This window comes from Cibotium barometz, chromosome 16, assembly GCF_041138505.1.
Source record: "Cibotium barometz isolate CiBa-2024 chromosome 16, ASM4113850v1, whole genome shotgun sequence".
Lineage (NCBI taxonomy): Eukaryota > Viridiplantae > Streptophyta > Polypodiopsida > Cyatheales > Cibotiaceae > Cibotium > Cibotium barometz.
In genome coordinates this window covers 35,177,273-35,200,929 of record NC_141061.1, presented here as the reverse complement: position 1 = coordinate 35,200,929, position 23,657 = coordinate 35,177,273, and the positions used below count along the sequence as shown (strand labels likewise).

At 49.1% G+C, this 23,657-nt stretch overlaps 1 protein-coding gene across 2 annotated transcripts in view; it reads right to left on the bottom strand.

The window, feature by feature from the left end:
• LOC147630581 (ARM repeat superfamily protein) overlaps positions 1-23,657 on the bottom strand; it is a 75,444-nt gene that overhangs the window by 4,819 nt on the left and 46,968 nt on the right. For both annotated transcript variants that reach the window (XM_086810505.1, XM_086810504.1), the window contains exons 2-5: positions 4,898-5,020; positions 4,593-4,790; positions 4,404-4,470; positions 3,378-3,529 (exon numbers count right to left, since the gene is read on the bottom strand). In XM_086810505.1, the coding sequence (XP_086666631.1) occupies positions 3,378-3,529; positions 4,404-4,470; positions 4,593-4,790; positions 4,898-5,020 (540 nt within the window). The remainder of the gene's footprint in view (positions 1-3,377; positions 3,530-4,403; positions 4,471-4,592; positions 4,791-4,897; positions 5,021-23,657) is intronic.

Genomic DNA, 23,657 nt, shown 5'->3' with positions numbered 1-23,657 from the left:
ACTTATTAAAGCAAAAGTTCGATCATCATGGCTCTGCCTAGATCAGCCATCACCTTCGAGAAATTCTCTAGAGCAAACTTTTCCAACATGGCAAACCAAAGTGAGGCTTATACTCATGAGAGATGGTCTATGGAACATAGTCACAGGGACAGACAAGAAACTCGAGGGAGCTACCACCTCTCCAAAAGTCAAGGCATGGGTGGACTGCATGGGTCTTGGAGATAATTTAATACATCACATCAACTTCGACAAAACTGCAAAGGAGGCATGGAACAAGTTGGAAAATCTATTTGGCAATAAGTTAAATAATTCACAAGTGTTCTTGGAACAAAAATACTATACATTGAAAATGAAAGGGCATCATTCGCTTCAAGAACACTTGAGCACTATTGGTTCTTTATTACAACAACCTGCTGCCCTCACTACCAACATTGATGAAGACGACAAGAAGGCTGTCCTCTTCTCTAGTCTCAAGGACATAGACAGGTTCAAGGAAGTCCTCTTTACACTTAAGAGTGTCTAGAGAGATGACTTATGACGAAATCAAAACAAAAAAGCAAATTCAAAGGCAACGCAATGAAGTGCACCTACTGCAAAAAGTTGGACCATACTGAAGACAAGTGCTTCAAGAAAATGACCAAGGAATAAGAAAAGAACCATGCAAACTTTCTTCTCTCTCAAGCATACTAAGTTTCTCTCTCTAACTCTCTCTTCTCTCTCTCTCTCTCTCTCTCTAGAAACACATACGAGATGTTTGTTTCGCTTTTCTAGCTTCAAGGCTTCGCTTTTTGGCCCCAGAGCTGCTTTTTGGAAAAGCAGCTTTTAGCTTTTTGGTCCAGCTCAGTCTCCTCTTGCCAGTGGTGCTCTTGGCTTGCGATCAACCCAGTTTGACTTTTTGCTTTTCTCTGCTTTTTGACCAAGACTGGCGCTTTTTCTTGAGCAAACCTTATGGTCCCTATCCCCATGCCTTCTACATGTTTGGTGTCTGGGCAAGGGTTTTTCATCATGTGATAAGAGCTAGGAGGGCCAAATAGTTACAACTTCTTAAAAGTTAACTGCAACTTTAAGCTTCAAGTCATATATCCAAGATATAATCATGTCCCATAAGTCGGCGAGACGAGACAGTCTCATAAATCTAGATATCATAACCATGTCCCAAATAAATGGGCAAGACAAAACAGTCCAATAAGTGCAAATATCATAATCATGTCCCAAATAAATGGGCGAGACGAAACAATCCCTTAATACAAATCATATCTCTCTATCCATGCTCCAAGAGTATATCCCAACAAATAAGTGTTGGTATCGAATCCACCAACTGAAAGGAGCAATCTCTCGTTCTCCGATCCCCCGTGTCACGTCAAACGCATGCTACTGTCCATTGGCTTCCATGCTTATACATGCGAACACCAAGTCGAGAAATAGAAGACCGATTGACTGTAGGATTATACATATGCAGTAGTGACCGTGTGAACCACCGGGCTTACCAAGGACCCTTTTTCCCTCTACACATTATAGAGATTTTTTTCCCTGAACATTTGGTGTGTCCGAACACCTATACTTTTACATTTCAGGTTTGTACTTAGGGCGCTTGTGCTTGTACACATCTTATCACTTCATTCTAGTATATCCACACTTTCGAGCTTTCTATTGCTCCCTACTCTGTTTTTTGTGTATTTCTGTTAAATATTAGAGTTTGTCAAAACCCAACGGTGGTTTCAGAGCTCCCGGCTGATTCTGCCTCGAGCATACATCCTCATGCCACCTCGTACCTGCACGTATCCCTGCTATATCTCATATCTCCTCATGTACAGTCACCGTACTTGCACTCTGTACTGTTCGTACAGTCAGTACTTGCTTGCATTTGTACCTGCAACACATGCAAATTTCAAAATTTGGGGCTTTCTGCAATTACAAGCATTCAACCTTCAAGGTAACAAATTTTCTTGTCAATTTTGCTTTCAACTGTCAATTTCTCTCCCTACAGGGCTTTTTGTGGTTGACTGCTACAAGGTAGTTTGCAATGTGTTGCATTTCCTAAGGGGAAGTCGACAAAAGGCATTTCAGAAATTGTGTGCATTGCTGCCCGTGCATTTGCGGTTAGAAATGGCACAAAATGTTGGAGATGTATTTGGTGTATTGGCACAAGAAGACAAGCTTGACGGGAGTAATTACTCCTTGTGGAGCTTTATGATAAAAAACTTGCTTATGGCCAAGGGCCTATGGGGGACCTCCTACCATACCTGCCTTGGCTTTTTGAGCTGGTGTAAGTCTACTTGTGGTCTTCACAGGCTTGGAGATGGAGACTCCGGAAGACTACATTGATGCAGACCCCAAGGCCTGTTTTTTAAATCCAACTCCTGTGGCTTAGGCATTGAGGACTCCAAACGTACAGTTTTTTAGTTTCCCATGATTGTGTTTCAGCTCCATATTTAGAGCTAGCTCTAACCCGGCCATAAAGGCCACTGGCTGGAAACATCAGACATCCCTTGGCTTATAGATATCTAATTTACTATAATATCTATTAAATATAGGGGAAAAATGCTCTATTTACAAACCTGCCAATTGGTCAAATGCTGGAAACTAAAAACAAACTTCTGGAGTGATTCCTAATAGCCAACCAAGTTTTAAAAAACTTCTCTTTAAACACTGGCAAATGCTGCTTTAAAGGGCTGATTTGCTGGTAATATCCCAATGTTGGACACTTTGATGATCTGAGAAGGGCTCAAGGCAGAGGGCTTGTGAGCAATGGTGAAGATGGGGGTGTGCAACCCGTTTTATGAGCGAAGGTGAAGATGGGGATGCAAGTCTGCAGGTCAGCCTGCAGGCTGCCAAAAGGCCATCTGACCAACAGTGTGCTGCCACACTTGCCCGCCCAGACCTGGACCCAGCCCAGCCTACCCCTTTAGACCTGCCCAAACTGCCAGTCCCCGCATCCATTCTTGGCTACTCCTTGACTGCTCTTAAACTGCTGTCCTGAGCAGCCTGTCCCTCACAGAGAATGCTTACCTTTTCTACAAAACCCTGCAGTGAGGTGTGTCACATTGAGCCCGATGCCTACTGGCTAACCATCCTTTCAGCTTATTCACACAGGCACTTTCATGCTTTCACATTCGGTATTGGGCCATGCCAGCCACCTGCTATAAAGACATGTCTCTCCCCTGCTGTGGGTCGTTGACTAGATCTCTTCCTATTTCAAAATGAGGATCCAAATTCAGAGCTGGCAGTGTGAGGGGAAAGCATAGTTTTCTATCAGACTACCAGGGAGAAACAACGTAAAATAGAGACTTTTTCTAGTGGAATTCATAAGTTCACATCAGTCTTCATAAGAGAGGTATTTTGTATCTTTCAGCATAACAATCACAAGCCATACGTACCCCTTTTCGGCGCACCATGCTCATGGAATCCGACTGAGGTAGAATCTGTTTCAGAAGTCCCTTTCTGGGATCCAGCACAAGCTTTCTTCCAGCTTCAAGCCGAGTTACATTGACTAGAATGGCTGAAACATGCTCGTACTGGTCTTCTGACCCTGTGTAGCATCCAAAATAAACATGATAATTCAAAAGAAGGCCATCTTTTCTCATTGTGGACTCTTAACACAGTTCATGATGGCCATGCGGTTAAGGATGATCTGAACAGATGTGTCTTATGTATTACTGCATGGGGCAATGAGACAGAGGTGCAAAACTGAAACAATGAGAACTCATCATGTATGTGCTGTCAATGCGAGCCACCTCGTCCCACCACCACTCCAATAGGAAAATGTCTACGTCCAATAAAAGTTCTCAGGTGATCATACTCTCCACCCCACCCTCTCACAATGGAAGAGAGTGAAGTATCCCCATCCACAATTTAATGCATGCCAATATTTGTAGTGGGACATTTGTACAAGAAAAGACTCCTAGCAACACAATAGGGGGGTCTGCCACTACTCCTTTTGGTGTCAAAAGAAAAGGATTAGTCAATCTGCGTCCAAAAAAACAGTTTCTTCTTAATGATCTCCAATACATGTGGGGACTACTATGTAGGAATGATGTCCACACCCACACCCACCTGACAACACAGATATCTAGTAGAAATTTCCTTATGAATCCAAGTAAAGCCTCTCCAGACACACTCCTCTCTGTCAGACATCAAAAATAAAAACGGATTTATCCCAGTCAATGTTAGTGCAAGAACCTGCATCGGACCAGTAATGCACGCTCTCAAGAAGTAGCTCATTGCCTCTGCTACAAAAAAGTAGAGAAGAGGAGCAGGGGGGCATCAAATCATGTGACCAGTTTTCAAGCTCATCCAAGGGAAGGTAACACATTTCGTACATACATACCTACATGCATGTATGCATGCATGCATCCCTTACTCATTGAACAACAAATCTTTGCTCAATAAAAAGTGCATCACACCTTCGGGAAACTTGGAGAAAAGCCTCACAAGCTTGCGCACAAATAAGCCTTCCAGTTTGTCAGCCTCCTAGTCCTTGCAAGAAAAGAGAGAGAGAGATCAGCACATAGCCCATTCAACCTAGCTCAGCACGCACACGCTACTATGTTATGCATCGACTAAAAGCCACACACAAGGATCCTGCCGCTGACCTGCAGCAAACGCCTCACACCAGAGTCCGCCCGTGTGAGATTGACTATCAATAATACCAACAGCCTGTTTACACCTTGGCCTGCCCTTCCTACCAGCTCCATTGCCCGTTCAATCCCCCCCGCTTTAATGATTGCCTCTGCTAAATGAGGCTCCTGGGAAAGGTTCACGAGAGCTTCTGCTGCTGGTTGAGATAACTCCTTCCAGTGATATAATAATCATAATCAGAAGGGATAAAGGTGAGTCATGATACACTTGTATGTACGTAAAGTCAATGAGCATAGCTACTATACACTTGGTTTGTTACCTGTTCGGATTGAAGAAGAGCTAAAAGAGGACCACAAAGTGAATCGGCACTGCCTGCAAGGCTCCGTATGCCTTCTTCTGTACCTGTTAAGCCTTGCACGATATCGACAGCGGCCTTCTTCACCTGAAATCATTATGTGAAATGGAACAAACATACTGCAATCTGAGGACCACGATTCTCAAAACCAGCCAAAGAGGGTGGGAGGGGGGAATTTTCACTGAAATATGAGATAGCATGTATACCCAGTACACAAAGCTTCCTTTGATAAATCAAATAGTTATCCATCAAAGTGAAACCTTATATTTGCATGACTAAGGTTGACTTGTTGGTGTACTAGATCATTTGCCGCGCAATGGAGGTGAATACTATCTAACAGGGTCCCATAAGCCTGATAGGGCAACCTCTCAGCTTCAAAACAGTCTCGACAGAATTATGGCACCTTCAAATCAGCCCTACAACAGGTTGACGGGCAGTAGACCACTTCTGGGCAGGAATAAAGCGTGGTACAGCTCAAGAAAGAGGCCTAAAACTAGTCCCAACAGCTAGGTCATGAGGTAGAGAGCAAGAGACATGTAGTTGAATCAATATGAGCTGAAAATTGCATGTGTAGGAGAGGGAAGAAAAAGGTTGGTAGCCTCGTGACCAGTGTCCCCCTTGTGTGTCCAAACATGCTCTTGTTCGTCCAACTATATAGGTGGCATGTGGTGGGTTGCACACACATGGCCACTGTTTGGGACATCCCACACATCATTAATGAAGGGGTTCCCAACTTATCAGTTGTCCGTCCTGTAACATGTTTATTATTTGTCCTTGAGTTTTTAGTGTAGTATGAACATGCAACGTTCACATTAGTTATAAAACAACTGAATTTTATAAATTAGACCAAAACCAATACTTACCACTTGCAAGACACACAAGATACACCACGTCAGCTTGAAACAGGATTATGCACACATGCATCCGCAGGTTTCCAGGTGTCCTCAGTCCCATGGGCATTCACATGCATTACATCCACACAATGTCCATGCCATAGAAAAAAGTTCACATGTACAAAGCATATGCCAAACAACATGCTCATGCACAATGCAATTGTACTTCGGATAATCCACCCATCTTCAAGCATTGTACACCTATAATCCAGCTCCTCGTGTATGAAACCTGCCTCAAAATCTAGCCAAATGACTTGTAGTCATTATTCATAAGATTTACATGCACAATTATCCATTCTAGTGAATACATCACCCGCATAATTATCAAAACATGGGATTCATGTGCATAATTATCCATTCTATTGAAAACTCACGTCTAAATTGGCCTAACTCGTGACAACAGTAGTACTCTCCAAGTGCAAAAATGTTGATCCCTAGTCTTAGCCCCAAACAATATTGTAGATCAACGCTTGAACAACCCTAGAATAGAGAACTGCTCTGCAAAAGGCTCAATTGCTTAGAAGAAATGAGATGGAAAGGTTGAATAACTGTTAGTCATGTCCACTCCCGGCCAATTCAGGTGTGAACTCAGCTTACTCACGGGCACTTTTTCCCTCTGGCTGGACACAGTTTTTTTCCCCATGTGAACACTCTTGTGTGTTGGACACTTAGCCCTAGGCTTTTTAGTACTCATTTGTACCTTCATTTTATTAATTAAAAACGAGTACATCTTTCCAGCTCCCTCACGTTTCTTGGTGTGCTTGAGCTTGTGTGTGTGTGTGTGCGCGCGCGCGCGCGTGTGTGTGTGTGCAAGCTAGCTGCCCTCCTACCCAACATTGGTATCACAGCTTGGTTAGGGTTAGGATTAGGGTTACACATCATCAGAGCTAAGGTTTGCCCTTCTTGCTCTAGCTTGAGCCTACTGCACTGAACATTGCTCGCGACTCGCCTACTGTGCGCTGCCCTGCCACTGCCCTACGCCGCCTGCTATTGCTACGCCCAGCCGAGCTGCGCGCTGCTTGCTGGACCTTTACCAACCGCTGCTATGCGCCGCGGACTTGTTGTCCACCGTTGGCTGCCTGACTATACCCCCTGACCTGTACCTGCCCGACCTGTACCCGACTTGTACCTGGCGAGCATTGACAGCGTGCAAAATTTGGGGCATTTGAAATTTTTCAAAAAAATTCAGCCCCCACAGGTTTACAGATTTACAGGTTTGAGGGATTTGCAAATTTTGACTTGAAATTGCTAAAAAAATTTAGCAAATTAGTTGCATTAATTTTAGGGTTTTTCACCATTGAGCCTGCAATTGCAACATTGGCACACATTGGCATTGATTTCAACAGATTTGGTGCATAATTGCACTAGAAATTTGGGGATTTTGAAAAAATTGGCACTATTTACAGGTCTATTATAGACATTTGTAGGCATTTTGGGTGTTACAGGCACATTCACTTGACATTGGGGCATTTCCCCCAATTTGTGGGCATTACAGGGTGACAATTGCACATTTGGACACTTAAGCAGATTTACAGGTGTAGATTTATATGTGCCGATTCAGATTTGGTCTAATTGGTTGCCTAAAAATTGGGCCTTTTTTACATTGAGCCCATTTTTGCAGCATTCGACCCATTTACCTTTGATTTTGCTGGGATTTGAGCACTTGCAGCTCTTACAAGTGTCAGCAGATCGTGTTTTTCACGGCACATGTATACATTTGTGGTTTGCTACAGTATATGTATGCCATTGTGGACACTTTGACAAATTTGCATTATCGTGCATTACACTTGCAGATTTGGGACATGCATATGTATTTCTTGTGGTGAAGGAGTTCCCTTTCAGTCCATTGATTATCCTACTATTTATCTACCGCATTCTTGTAGTTTTGTCAGTCATTGCCTACTCTTGTGGTGACCTGTGTGACAGATTTGTTGTGTTGTCATGGCCAACACTAACAATGACCTCTTTGGCATGCTGTCTCAAGAGGACAAGCTCAATGGGGATAACTACCCTATGTGGGCTTATATGATGCGTCATGTATTGGTTGCCAAGAATGTATGGCTATATGTGGATGGCACTGAGGAGCGGCCGCTTGCACCTTCTCTAGCCGAAGGTGAAGTGATTCCCGCTCACCCTCCTGCAAGTCCACCTCGTCCTCCTCCTACTCAGCAGCAGCATACTTGGGATGCTAGGGATGCTCAGGCCCATGCGTTGATTGCTCTCTTGTGCCGCAAGCATATCATTCCGCACATTCATTCCTGCACCACTGCAAAGGGTGCTTGGGATACCTTGGCAACATTGTATTGAGGTCGCAATGAGGCTCGTGTAGCTTACCTTCGGGGCAAGCTTGAGACTGACCGCATGCTTGAAGGTGACTCTATCGATCAGTACCTTACGCATGTGAAAGACCTACGAGAGCAGTTCATTAACATTGATAAGGTCTTGACAGATGGCTATCTTGTTCAGACAGTTTTGCGTAATTTGCCCGACTCTTTTCAGACATTTGGCACCACTTTGCGGTTGTTGGCTGGCAATGCACCTAATGCGGTCACTTTTGATAACCTTGTGACTCTCTTGCTCAGTGAAGAGCAATCTCGTTCCAACATGAACAACATGATGTCTGCTGAGTCAGCAATGGCTGCTCCCTTTTGTAGGAATAGATCTGGGCCTAAACCTAGCCCATCGGATCCTCCCAAGATAGAGGACAAGCTTGAAAAGAAAAAGCGTTGTAATTATTGCAGGAAAACAAGGCACACCATAGAGGAATGCAGGAAGCGTATTGAGAGTGAAAAAAGAAGCTGGCATCTTCTTCCACAGGTGCAGATCAGGCCAATTTGGCTACACATGTATCAACCTTGACTATTACATCTTCATCACCTGCAGAGATGTCTTCTGATGCCGTTGCCTTTGATGACTATGCTCTATAGTCAGTACTTCTTGGTATGCATTGTTTGGCAGATGCATTTCAGGGGGGGTTTTCCTTGCCCACATGCAGTTGGTGATACCTCATGGTCACTTATGCTTGTTGACCGTTATGCTTGTCTATGCTAGACGCTTTCTCTTATGTGATGTCTACTGGAGATGCCTTCTATGTTGTTTTCCCTTGCAACGGGATTGTTTCTACAGTGTTGACATTGTCACTTTCTCTCATGTGATGTTTACTGCACACTTAGCCAGTGTTGGCTTGCCCTCATGGTTTTGACATGTCACATGTATATTATTCATTGTGGGATTATGCATCTTTACACTTGCCATACATGCCACTGATCATAGCATTACTGAGAGTTTACCCATCCTCTCATAGCATTGGCTGATGCCCGCCCCGAGCCCCCACTTTTTCTCCTGATTTTCAGCTTTCCCCATTGCTGAATTTTTTCTTTTATCAGCCCTACCATTGCTGATTTTTCCTCATCGGACCGTCCATTGATGAGTTTCTCTCTTGCAGCTTACTTTGCATGTCTCACAGGCATGAATTCTGGACCCTGTTGCCTTTACACATGCATATATCAGCTACCAACTTTATCACCCTGCTACCCGTTCACACCGTTCACTTGAGGGGGGTTTGTTGGTCATGTCCACCCGGCCACTCCCGGCTAGTTCAGGTGTGAACTCAGCTTACTCACGGGCACTTTTTCCCTGTATGGCTGGACACAATTTTTTCCTCGAGTGAACACACTCTTGTGTGTTGGGCACTTAGCCCTAGGCTTTTTAGTACTCATTTGTACTTTCATTTTATTAATTAAAAACGAGTACATCTTTCCAGCTCCCTCACGTTTCTTGGTGTGCTTGAGCTTGTGTGTGTGTGTGTGTGTGTGTGTGTGTGTGTGTGTGAGTGCAGGCTAGCTGCCCTCCTACCCAACAATAACCACCTACCCAAAAAAACCCAGGTGGCCTATAGAGGACGTGGTCAATTACTGTTGGCATTGCTGGTCACATGTCAGCCGATGCCCGCCTGTGCATGGCAGTCAGCCCAATTGCTATGGTTGCCTTCACGCTGAGCCATGCTACATGAGATGATGAGCCTCTAAGCCATGCTGATGTAGGCTGACTTTGTCTCCTAAGGCAGGACTTGACCTCTGAATCCTTCGCACTAAGCCATGCTTTTATGCCTCTCAACATGCTCATGAGCCTCTAAGCCAGTTGCGAGGAACATGTCTTGTTTCTTTGCTAGGGTTGGAGTATTAGGCTATCCACACATCACCTTCATCTCTCCGAAGGGGCGTATTGGGATTTCGGAGTTATTTGGTGCGAACATCCTCTAGAGGTGTAAACAGCCCTTATTAAGGTCTAGGTTGAGATAAGGCTTGAGGCCTATAAAAGCATGTACTTGGGAGGTTCTTATCACAATAAGAATGCATTTTATAGGCTTGGGAAGGAATAATAAACTAGCTAACCTATTGTCAGCCAGTTCCCTGGCCATGCATAAAATCTATTCACTGCCAAATCCTTAAGATAGATGCTCCACCGCTGCCAACAGGGTCCTAGACTCTCATGAAACCCTCCCCTTACGTTTGACTGACACCAACCAGCTTCTGGGGGTCTTGACACATGCTGCGTTTCTCTCCTTGGACCTATGCACTTCTTCTAGGACACCAACAGCACAGCCTTGTTGAGCTTGATGCTGATACAATGTTACCTGGTCACCACACCACCAAAAGATCAAGACATGAGCGATGGTTTCATCCATGTGCGATGCAGTAAGGGTGGGTGGGACATGGGCAGCAACCGTATCTCAGAATCAGCCTGAAGCTCTGATACCAATCACATGCGGAAGCCGTCGGAGTCTTCTTCCAGCCCTAAGCACTACATAGGAACTCTTGATGCAATCAACACAGACACAGCATATATATATATATATATATATATATATATATATATATATATATATATATATATATATATATATATATATATATATATATATATATATAGATAGAGAGAGAGAGAGAGAGAGAGAGAGAGAGAGAGAGAGATGGCAGTGTATTCAATATATTCATAGAGTACAAAAAGGTACATCATCAGTGGCCTTTGGCCTTCCCAAAAAGATAAACAAATACCTAATCTATGACCTGCCCCACCTTGGGGGCAGATGATCTACAATGAGTAAGGAGATGCCTTGTATATGCTTGGGAAGGAATAATAAACTCGCCCAAGAAGGAATAATAAACTCGCCGGCCAGTTCCCTGGACATGCATAAAATCTATTCACTACTTCGGATAGATGCTCCACCGCTGGCCGTAGCGTCCTCGTCCACACATCATGCCTTCCCATGCCGGTGACAACCGCCATTGCTCCAAAGTCTTATGTTTTATCTACTGCAACTTAGGGATTAGAATGTCCATGTGCATGCAAATGACATGGATTGAGCTTCCTCTCTCTCCTTGAACCATCATCTCTCCTTGTCACATGCGGAAGCTCTGGGAGTCTTCTTTCAGCCCTAAACACCTTCCTGGAACATGCTAATGCAAAACACAAGCAAGAGATGGAAAGAAGAGAGAGAGATAGCTGAGTTTCAGTATATTCATATAGTACAAAAAGGTGTACAACTTTGGCTAGCCATAGGCTACCCTTCAAAAGGTGGAAAACACCTACCTAATCCAAGTCTATGACCGAACGAGCTCGCTGAAGCTGCGCCCCCGTCCCTGCTTGCGCGTACTGCACACCAGCGCCATTGCGCTTGCTCTTGCCCCCCCCCCCCCCCCCCCCCCCCCCGTAGTCCCTGCGCCCCCCTCCCTCGTTGCTCTGCCCACCGTCTTCTTTCTTGCCCCCCTTCGCCTGCTTCGCTGCTGAGCCCCCCCTCCCTCGCTGCTGCGCTCCCTCATCGCCCTCTCGCCCCCCCCCTCCTCGCCTTCTCACCCCACCCCCTTCTTCGCGACCTCGCCTCTGCAGCGCCCCGACCCCCCCTCCGCCAGCATTCTCCTCCCCGCCCCACGTTCGCGCAGCTGCCCCCCCCCCCCCCCCCCCGGGCTTCTCCTTCGCCATTTTTACCCCCCCCCCCCCCTTTTCGTGCTGTCTTCCGCCCCCCTGGGGGTTCTGCTTGTCTTTTTTCTCCGGTCTTCCGCCTCTCTGTGTGCAGCCCGTTTCTTGCAGGATTTCCGCTTTCGCCTCGCCTACGCCTGAGCTTCAGACTCTGATGGAGACTCCTCCCGCCTCGCCTCAGAGGGACTCATCCACAGCCCCCTCGCCCCCCCCCCCCCCCGAGGACAGCTACTGGGTCGGGGACATTATCAGATCGAGTTCGAGACCGCCCAGAGTGTGGCCAAGGTCCTTGCCATGAGTCCCCTTGACATCAGGGGTGCTCGGGCTTTCTTCAGACCTTGGCAGCATGGCTTTGATCCAGCAGCGGCTGAGCAGGGAGAGCGCCTTTTTCATGTTACAGTTTGCTTCCCTAGACTCCGCCGGGAGTATCTTCCGCTTCTCTCTCGGCTAGGAGCATTGGTGGGCTCGGTACTCGAGACTGGCCCCACAGCAGCTTCAGTGGTGGCCAGAGCAGCTGGGCTACCCTCCGTCAGAGTTTTGGTGTCTGACATCTCCTCCCTTCCTAAGGTCATTCAGCTACCTAGGATAGGGGGGGGATGGATTGATCAGAGAGTGGAGTTCTCGGGGCTCCCGAACCAGTGCTTCATATGTAGGCAGGTCGGCCATCTGGCCAAGGCCTGCCCTCGCAGGAGACCTCGACCCTCACCACAGCAGCAGGCCCCTGATGGCCCGCCCACAGATGCGGCACGACAGGCTGCCTCCGGGACACCTGCTTAGGCCACAGAGACCTCGGAGTGGCAGCCTGGACAGGGGCGCCGCCGAGGGAGACAGTCACAGCAGCACGCACAGAGACCGCTACAGCAGCAGCCACAGTCTCAGCCTCACTGGGTTCCCGTGAGGAACAGCTTTGCTCCCCTTCGGGAGGAGACTCCTGCAACGACTGAGGACCAGGAGATGCCAGCACCCACCCCCTCCTTCACCCCGCCTCGCTTCCACCTTCGCCTCCTCCCGCCCTCGCTCCGGTCTCGGCAGCGGCTCCCTCTCCGCCCCCCTTGCCCCCCCCTCCTCCCCCCCCACCCGCCTCGCCTTCCCGGGAGACCCTGGCAGTCCCCTGGCGCTCGCCCGCAGTCCGGAGGGCGCTGAGCACCGACCTCGCTCGAGCACCACAGAGGAGACCTACCATGCCGATTCGGGCTTCACGGATATCATCTATCCGCAGTCGGCTGAGTCGCCTCGATGTTAGATAGCGATCGGAGGCTTTCGGTTACGCCTTCACTTGGCTTTTTGGAGCAGAGGGCCCCCATGAGCCAGCACCCATCCGAGTTCATGTAGTGATACCTCCGGCCCGCGGGGAGGAGGCACTTGATTCAGCAGTGGCCTTCTCGTTCCCTCTCTGTGGCCCTTGCGACCGGGAGTGGACTCTAGAGCTCGCTCTTAGCACTTTGAAGACTCAGGCAGTTGAGTTTTCTCATCATGTGAGCGACCTGGAGGTGACAGATGTGATAGGCCGGCTCTGGGAGTTGGCTCATTTTTTCCTGGATCCCGGGAGTGTGGATGCCTCAGGGATTCGTCATTTGGTTGTGCGTATAGTGGCAGACTTAGCACGCGACCCTGGATATGTATGTATACACGAGGTTGCTCTGTCAGAGCAGGAGGCAGTCGCCATGGGCCACAGCCACTGGCGCCTGATCCGTGATTCTTGCAGTACACCGGGTGGGCAGATTCGCAGCCGCTCGGATGAGGACTACTCTCCATCCAAGCCGCTTGCGAAGGCCCGCCGCACGGCTGAGACAACATCTACCTCAGCAGGTCATCCATGAGGATCATCTCATGGAATGTACAGGGCCTGGGCGGGGCACATTTTATACGCTATCGAGGTTGCTTGAGGCAAGAGCTTCAGAGATGCCCAGCATTGATATTTTGATGATGCAGGAGCACCACTTGGGTGAGAGCAGGATCCGGAGATATGGTTCGGTGATGCCTGGTAGATGGGATACCTTTTGGTCTGCAAGGTTTGGTCCTTTGGGTGGACAGGGAGGAGTTTGCATGGTCATTGCAGATGTATGGCGGCAGGCCATTGTGGATCGAGGGATCATTGTGCCTGGTAGAGCACAGTATGTCATTTTGAGGATGCATGATGAGCTATTGGGCGTGCTCAACGTCTATGCGCCTAATCATGCTAGTGCCAGAGCAGAGTTCTGGACCCAGGTTACGGATGCATTGCCAGAGGCCGCACATTGGTGTGTCGGGGGAGACTTCAACATGCTTGAGGACCCGGCCGATAGGGTGGGAGGCAGTCATGTTACAGTGCACGGCACGGAGCTTGCAGCTTGGGACCGGTTTTGCATGACACTGAGGATCACTGATGCATGGCAGCATGGGGCCTTCTCCCGTTCTCAGGACTTACAGCGCCTCCAGGAGCAGCAGCCTGCATGTGAGTGGTTGGCGGCCCAGCTAAGCCAGGCACGCCAGGAGGTTAGAGAGGCAGAGGAGCAGAGGCATGAGTTTTACTATCGTCGTCAGGCCTCTCAGTGGACGCAGCTTGGTGATAGAGTGACTGGTGAGTTTTTTGAGATCACTGGACCCCGCCATGCTCGGACAGGAGTTCGTCAGCTTGGTAGACCGGATGGTTCGGTAGCTACTGAGCCCGAGGAGATCAGAGCCATTGCCACTGCATTTTATAGAGACCTGCTTTCAGCGGAGCCAGCCACTGAGGCCAGAGATGCTTGCAGACAGACTGTGTGGGCCCATGTGCAGAGGAGGGTCACAGATCGTATGCGTTCAGTTCTTGGTGCGCCTCTTTCAGAGATTGAGCTTGCCGAGGCCTTGAGGGTCCTGCCGCGACATAGTTGCCCAGGGGAGGACGGACTGACGCCGGACTTTTTTATGCGCTATTGGGACCTTTTGGGGCCAGGCCTCCGCAGGGGCTTTCAGCATGTTTTGGACACTGGGGTGATGCCGCAGAGCTTTTCAGAGGGCTTGATCTATCTTATCCCCAAGGGGGAGGGAGTATCAGATGATATTCGGCATTGGAGGCCTATTACGATCCTCAATACTGTCTACAAGGTCTTAGCAAAGGCCTTGAGTTTGAGGATCCAGCCCTTCCTGGGGGAGTTGATTCATGCTACTTAGACAGGATTTGTCAAGGAGCGCAGTATCCTTGACAACATCTTTACTTTCTGGGAGGCGACGGCCAGAGCTAGATTTCTTAGCGAGGACTTGGTCGTGATGCTTCTCGATTTTGAGAAGGCATACGATAGAGTTGATTGGGGTTTCTTAGAGGGCACTATGCTTCGCCTGGGCTTTGAGCCAGGATGGATCAGAGGGGTGGCGGCTCTGTATTCCACAGCTCGCAGCCAGGTGTTGATTGCAGGAGGACGGGGGCCGAGTTTTGAGCTGACCAGATCAATCCGTCAGGGGTGTCCTCCCGTCCCCTTTCTTTTTCTCTTCTTTGCGGAGGCTATGAGCATGTATTTGACGGCAGAGGAGGTTGGTTTGAGAGGACTACAGCTCCTAGTCCGGGGGGAGGACCTGCTTGATGCTGAGTTTGCAGACGACACGAGCTTATTTTTGCATGGCCAAGATGCCAATCTTCTTCGGGCAGAGCAGTCGCTCCAGGTTTTTAGTGCAGCTTCGGGAGCATTGATCAATTGGCGCAAGACAGTGGCCTTTTGGATCAGCAGTGCTCCCACTCCGGCATGGAGCCCGGACCCCGGTTTTAGATGGATTCCTCCAGGCACAGCAGTGCGGTATTTGGGATGCCAGATTGGCCTAGATTTGTCACCTGAGCAGCAGATTGCCCCGCTTCTTCTGAGCATTCGGAAGAAGCTTTTGTATTGGAGTACAGCTCGACTATCCTTGGCTGGGAGGGTGGTGGTGGCAAATCAGGTGCTGTTAGCGACCATGTGGTACATTACGTCTTGCTGGATCTTCTCGAGCTCTTGCATCAGCCAGGTACAGAGGCTGATCAGGAACTTTCTGTGGTCTGGGCGGGACGGTCAGCCAGCTCGGGCAAAGGTTGCATGGGCAGTTATTACACTTCCGCTGGCTCAGGGAGGTTTGGGCATTATAGATCCAGTCGATCAGAGCAGAGCCTTATTGGGGAAGCTTATTGTTCGGGGGTTGCTTCCAGGCGTTGAGCCTTGGAAAGAGCTCCTCTTGCAGCGGCTGCAGGCTCGGGCGCCCCCAGCAGGGGGCACTTGGGCACCAGAGATTCGCTGGATCTTCATAGAGATGAGGAGGACAAGCCTCATAGAGGATGGGAGGACAGATTTGCTTTGAGTATCCTGAGAGCTTGGGAGCTGCTGAGACCGGGGCTCTCAGCGACCTCCTCCTTGTGTTGAGGAGCGGGCCAGACAGCCGCTCATCTGGAGCCCAGCGGTTCGCACAGAGCAGGGTCATATGCTGGGTTCTCGCCCTCGTTTAGCCTGGGGGCCTTTAGCGGCAGGCCCAGCTCGTAGTTTTGGAGACTGGCAGGCCTTCTGCAGTCTCCCAGAGGAGATACAGGTGGAGAGGCTGAGTCACTTCAGAGGGGTGAGAGATGATATTCAGGAGGCACTCACAGAGGAGTGGTTCACGCCTCTCGAGCCAGTGACCCCACGGTGGATGGGAGCCTTTACACAGTTGGAGATCCTGATTGCTGTCAGAGCTTGCACTGAGGATGGCAGTTGCCTCTACTATGAGATTCAAGATGAGGGCAGACTCCAGCGAGTGGAGGTGGCGTCGCCTTTGGTTGCAGAGTGCACCTTTCAGAGGATTCGGGTAGTGGCCGTCGCTTCTCGGAAGTGGCATATAGACCCTGATCCTGCTGCTGATGTGCTCCCGGATTGGCGCATATGGGCATATGCAGCGCGCCCCTTGGCCCGGCTACAGTGGGACCCCGGGGAGTACGAGTGGCATGATCCTTATGCATCCCTTGAGGCCACAGAGATTACCTTTTTCCAGTATACTGTTCGGCTGGGGCGGCATATTTTGACGGCGAGGAGAACGGTCTCTCCAGCGGCAGCGGGGCATTGGCGGCTACAGGGACTCTCACAGGAGTTCCTGGAGGATTTTTGGGCTCGGCTCTGGGCTAGTCGACAGGCCCGCAGGATCTCGACTTTTCAGTGGCTGGTCGCCCACAGGGGCTCAGCAGTTGGCACTTGGCTTGTTTACAGCGGTCTTTCGGCGGCCTGCGTCCGATGCGGCCACCCTATGGAGACACAGAGACACTGCCTTTGGGATTGCCCTCAGGCGCAGCAGATTTGGCTACGGATGCTGCGTATTCTAGCTCCCCTCTCTCCAGAGGGTATGTTTACGTGGGGTGCCGCTGCTTGGTCGACTTCGTCAGGGCCTGCTATGGGCTATGAGATGGAGCAGGGCAGTCAGGCCATCAGATTTATTAGGGGCCAGCCTTGCCTGGTTCCGGCACCGGATTTCTCGTCCGCCAGCTAGACACAGGAGCGGGATTTACGATGGGAGCTCCTCAGCAACCTCACCATCTGGTTCACCTGGAGGGCCCGGTGCTTTACGGCCTTTGAGGGGAGATTGGAGCCACCAGCAGAGACTGTACGAGGTATTTGGCAGGAGTTGATCCACACCCTGCGAGGACAGTACGACCGCATCCGAGGAGACTCGGATGAGGCGATCTTGCGGCGCCAGGCCTTTCACACCACTCGGCGCTGTGGCCCCTTCTACACCTTACACACGGGATCCCCCCGTTGGCACTACAGGCCACCTGTTTGGCTCTTCCCCCCCCCTATTGTATGATTTAGCCTCTCAGTCCTTTGTACTGATGCTTGTATTTTGCAGCACCTAGGGAGAGTCTCCCGGGCTGCCATGCTGTATTCACTGCTCTGTTTCTCTTATGAGCAGGAGAGATCTTTTGTAGCCCTACGGGCGTTTTTATATAACTAATGAAAGGATCTTTTCTCGAAAAAAAAAAAATCCAAGTCTATGACCCAATCCCAAGGGACAGAATGATAACAAAGATCCTTGGCTAAAAGCCTATTTATAGGCTTTGGGAACACCACCTATGCTGGCCGACTGTTGTCTACTAGCAGCAAAACACAATATATGTTTTATCTGGTGCCGACTAGCCCAGTATCACAAATCAATGCCAGCCAACCTGATCCAGCACCCACAAGAAATCTCTCGGGTTCCCTCCGCCGTGCTTAAGCCCTAAAAGTTATGTTTTTCCTACTGCCCCTTCAAGAAATAGCTCAGGTTCTAGCATGTACATGTCATGCACATGACATCCCCCTCTTCTTGATGACGGGATTCCAACTATCATCATCCCTTTGTCTCCTCATGGACTCCCAAACCTGTCATCCTTCACTCCTGAAACCATGCCCAGTCTCCAAATCCGCTCAAAATCTGATGAAGATCTATGCATCTGTTCCACCTTCTTTTCTTGAGTATTGAGTCTGGCACTCTCACTCCACCCCTTGGAGGATCATCCTCTCTTGGAACCGATGCCTAAAAGTCTTTCCTGGTATGCCCCAAGTGGCATCCGACTCACAGGACTGACATTCCCCTTGGGTCTTGTGGAACACCACCAACCAACCTCCTGGTAACTTCTTCCATGTCTTGTGTTACTCTCCTTGGATTGTGCACCTTCATCTGGGACACCACCAATGTTTAGCCTTGCTGAACCTGATACTGATACGATGTTGCCTGGTCACCACACCACCAAAGATCAAGACAGTCCGGAGACTGCATACGCTCACGCTCGTACAAAGTGGTGTTACATGGAGGACAGGATTAGTGCCCACCTGGTGCGCCTTCACCCCGCACGGATTGTGATTATTCCCTGTCTAAATGTCACGTGCACACCATTCAGGTGTACAGTGACATGGCATCATTCTAGCATCATTAGCATCATCAGGAATCATCAGGCATTTAATCATGATTTATTCAGGCATTTTATGGGCATTTTACATCAGCCGACTAGTATTTATGCTATTATTGGCATTATTTATTCAGTCGTGGACATTCAGTAGCTGGCCGACTGCATTAATGCTGGCCGACCAGCAGCCCTCATTCATATAAATAGAAGAGCCTCTCCATTCAGCATAGCAAGCTCATCATTCAAGCATTCAGCAGTGTGTTCTCCAACGCATCTCCTCCAGGAAGCATTGGGAGCAGCAGAACCAGCCAACGCATCAGCATATCAGTAACGCATCATCTTCAGCAAACGCAGCCACATTCAGTTCAGTTCAGCCATCAGTTCTGCGTTTCATCATCAGGTCAGCATTCAGCATCTGTTCCAAAGCCTCCCTTCAGCGTTTCCTTCCCAGGAGACAAGGGAAAGATAGTGGACAGCAGTTCATTCAGTTCATTCAGCATATTCAGCATATAGGCAGCATATTCAGCAGTATAGATCCATTTGGATCTCATTGTAACCGCATTCCTCATATAATATAGCTGCATTGCATTGACACCTATTTGTCTGTCTCTTAAACATCATTAAGTGCAATTTATCTAGACTAAGGTTGTGATTACTACGGTCATAAGCTCCGGCATGTCACATTGGTATCAGAGCGTTACAGGGTAACCAGCCTTAGAGCATGTTCAGTTCATTAGTCATTCAGTCAGACATCATTTTTATCGCTTCCGCACAGTTAAACCCAGTTCTCAAAATTTTGCAAGCCACCCTTAGGGATTTTCCCTTAGGTCTGCATCAATAACCCATCCATTTGCATTCTTGCACAGCATATAGGGTTGCACATGGCTTGCATAGCAGTCATCCTAGCAGACATCTTAGCAGTCAGTCCTGCATACATGTTACCCATGAACTCTCAGGGAAGAAGGACATCCATCATCAAAGGAGCACATAAGTTTTGGGCTTCAACAGGCAGCAGCAGGGGGTTTCTCTTCCATAGAAGACGGAAGTTTGCTCCAACATCGCCTCAGGAGGTTCAGAGCTTTAGGTACGACGGAGATGGTAGGTGAAAGGTTTCCACAGGCAGGTCAGGGGTGACTCAGGTATTTGCCATTCAGTTCCCGCAGTACATAGAGTCTTGGCTCGAAGGATTGCACTCCTGCAGACGGCCTCAGTCCCGGCAGCAGAAGACAGAAGGGGGCAGTGGTTCGGAGGAGAAGGATCACAGAGTCGAAGGTTGCCAGGTATACCACCCAGCAACAGTTTAGCAGCGGGGAATGTCACGTGCACACCATTCAGGTGTACAGTGACATGGCATCATTCTAGCATCATTAGCATCATCAGGAATCATCAGGCATTTAATCATGATTTATTCAGGCATTTTATGGGCATTTTACATCAGCCGACCAGTATTTATGCTATTATTGGCCTTATTTATTCAGTCGTGGACATTCAGTAGTTGGCCGACTGCATTAATGCTGGCCGACCAGCAGCCCTCATTCATATAAATAGAAGAGCCTCTCCATTCAGCATAGCAAGCTCATCATTCAAGCATTCAGCAGTGTGTTCTCCAACGCATCTCCTCTAGGAAGCATTGGGAGCAGCAGAACCAGCCGACGCATCAGCATATCAGTAACGCATCATCTTCAGCAAACGCAGCCACATTCAGTTCAGTTCAGCCATCAGTTCTGCGTTTCATCATCAGGTCAGCATTCAGCATCTGTTCCAAAGCCTCCCTTCAGCGTTTCCTTCCCAGGAGACAAGGGAAAGATAGTGGACAGCAGTTCATTCAGTTCATTCAGCATATTCAGCATATAGGCAGCATATTCAGCAGTATAGATCCATTTGGATCTCATTGTAACCGCATTCCTCATATAATATAGCTGCATTGCATTGACACCTATTTGTCTGTCTCTTAAACATCATTAAGTGCAGTTTATCTAGACTAAGGTTGTGATTACTACGGTCATAAGCTCCCGCATGTCACACTAAACCCTCGCCCAAGACTCTTAGAGTGGAGGGTAGTTTCGCTAGTGCCACATCACACAGAGACTGATATGCGGATGTTACATGGAACATTCGGGGTTTAGGGGGGCCTCATTGCTTTCAGAGATGAGGTGTCCTACGAGGCGAGCTTAAGAGAGCCATGGTTGGGGGACCCATAGACATTTTATTCCTCCAAGAACATCACCTCTCAGAGGGGCGCACCCGCCGATGCGGGAAGATTCTTCCAGGCAGGAGTCTCACTTTTTGGTCCCCATCTTTCAGCCCCTCTGGTATGCAGGGAGGGGTGTGTATTTCTGTCAGTGAGCGGCTGTTGCCGACAGTGACTGGCTCAGGAGTCATCATGCCCGGGTATGCACAGTGGATTACCATTACTTTTGGAGAGGATAGTGTTGGCTTCCTCAACATTTACACTCTGAACGTTGCTGCACATAGAGCCCTCTTTTGGAGCTTAGTATGGCAGGCCCTCCCTCACGCTGACTTTTGGTGCTTGGGTGGTGACTTCAACATGATAGAGGCAACAGATGACAGACTTGGGGGCGGCACGACCACAGTTTCAGGAGTAGAGTACTCAACCTGGGAGGAGATGGTTCTTGCAATCAGGGAACAGGACCCTTGGCATCTTCCAGAGTTTGGGTGTAGCCCTGGGAGCCTTCGCTTCTCGAGATCGGATAGGAGGAGCACCGACCCCAACCTCTCTAGACTTGAGAGATTTTACATGGATGAGTGGGCTTGCAAACGAGGGGGTATGATTGGTATTTTGGTAGGTACTACATTTTCTGACCACGCCCCGGTTATTTTGACCTTAGAGGACCCCTGGAGGCATGACAGGCAGATGAGCTCGAGGATCATAGACAGCCTCATTCAAGACCCAGAGATTTGCAGCAGGATAGAGCAAATATGGACGGGATTGGATTTTCTTTCAGCCTTTGTTGCACGCACAATGGATGAGGGCTTCGAGGAGATCAACTGTTTCTTGCAGGAGGCAGCCCAGAGCTGTTTAGAGGGTTTCCGAGAGCAGGAGAGGAGTTTGTGGAGGAGTCTTGCCTCTACAGCGGCTTCAGGATAGGTCCCCGGATACTCAATGGATTGAGAGTCGGCTTGCCGCCGCTCGCACGGAGATTAGATCCATAGAGGAGAGGAGGGTGGAGTACAAGTATCATGCCAGGGCCTCTTTTTGGACTCAGGCAGGCGATAGAGTCACAGAGGATTTCTTTGAGATAGCCGGCCCCCATAGGAGGAGAGACGGTATTCGCAGGTTGTGGGGCCAAGATGGAGCTATGGTTTCAGACCCCCCCTAGGTGAACCATGAGAGCCATCGCCACGGACTTTTTTCGATCCCTCCTCACTGGTGCCCCAATATCTCCACAGGTGGTGGAAGCACGCGAGAGGGTGTGGAGGCATACGAGGGAGGTGGTTCCCCCTTCTCTTCTTATTGACACCTTTTTCTGCTGAGAAGTTGGCGGAGGCAATGACGGCACTTCCCAAGGGCAAATGCCTGGGGGTGGACGGGCTTCCAGTCTCTTTCTTTCTTCGCCATTGGGACCTCATGGCAAGTGGCCTTCGTGCTGCCTTCAATGAGATTATGATCACAGGAGCCATGCCAGAGAGGCTCTCAGAGGGTTTGATTCACTTGATTCCCAAGGAGGGTGGTGACATATTGGAGATCCGGCATTGTAGACCCATCACTCTTCTAGGGACAGCCTATAAGATCTTGGCCAAGGCCATCAGCAAGAGACTTCAACCTTTTCTCCCAGAATTGATCCACGTCACTCAAACCAGCTTTGTTTAGGATCGGAGCATTCTGGACAACATCTTCACCTTCTAGGAGGCGACGGCTTTGGCTAAGATGCAACAACAGGACCTCGTTGTGCTACTCCTCGACTTTGAGAAAGCTTATGATAGGGTGGATTGGAGCTTTTTGGAGGGCACTATGAGTCGGATGGGATTCCCCATGGAGTGGATTCGTGGAGTCTCACGACTTTACTCAGCCTCACACAGCCAGGTTCTCATTCAGGGAGCCCGTGGCGACAGACTCCCCTTCTCCTACTCGGTTAGACAGGCCTATCCTTTGGCACCTTACCTCTTCCTATTCGTCGCCGAGGCCATGAGTAGTTTTCTCTCCGCTTAGGAGACCGAGCTTCAGGGATTGCGTCTTTCCCATTGCATGCATGAGGAGCTGCTGGACTCAGAGTTTGTAGATGACACAGAGCTTTCCTTGTAGGAGATGTGGGGAATCTACAGAGCTTTGCAGAGCAATCGAGGTTTTCTGCCATGCTTTAGGAGCACAGATCAACTGGCACAGGTTGTGTGGTCTTTGGGTAGGCTCATCACCCGCCCCGACTTGGCGACCAGTTGAGGATTTTCACTGGATCCTGAGGGGCACTTCAGTTTGATACCTTGGTTGCCAAGTTGGCATAGATATCTATCCAGAGTAGCAGCTCGCCCCACTTCTTCTGAGTATTCGGAAGAAGCTTCCATATTGGAGCTCGGCGAGGCTCTCCCTAGCAGGGAGAGTGGTGGTGGCGAACCAGGTAGTACTGCTAGCCACCATGTGGTACATCACTTCGTGCTCGGCCTTTTCTCGGGCATGCATTGGCCAGGTTCAACGGTTGATCCGGAACTTCTTATGGGCTGGCATGGCGAGTGATCATTCAGCCACGTAGCAGAGGGGGGCTTGGAGTCATCAATCCTACTATTCAGAGCTCTGCCCTGCTGGGCAAGTTGATTGTCAGAGGACTCATTCCCGTTGGTGAGCCTTGGAAGGATTTCTTATGAGCCTGAATTTCAGCCCACACTCCGAGCCTTGAGGGCCCGTTGAAACCGGCCTTTAGTAGAAACCAGACTAGTAGTCACCCAAACACAGCTGTAAATCAACAAATAAGACAAACAAAAGGGAGCTAGAGTGCTCCTACACAAAAACAACGACACCTATTGGCCCCAAAGCTTGGCGCCCCTTTCGGTATTTCTTTATTCACATTCATGG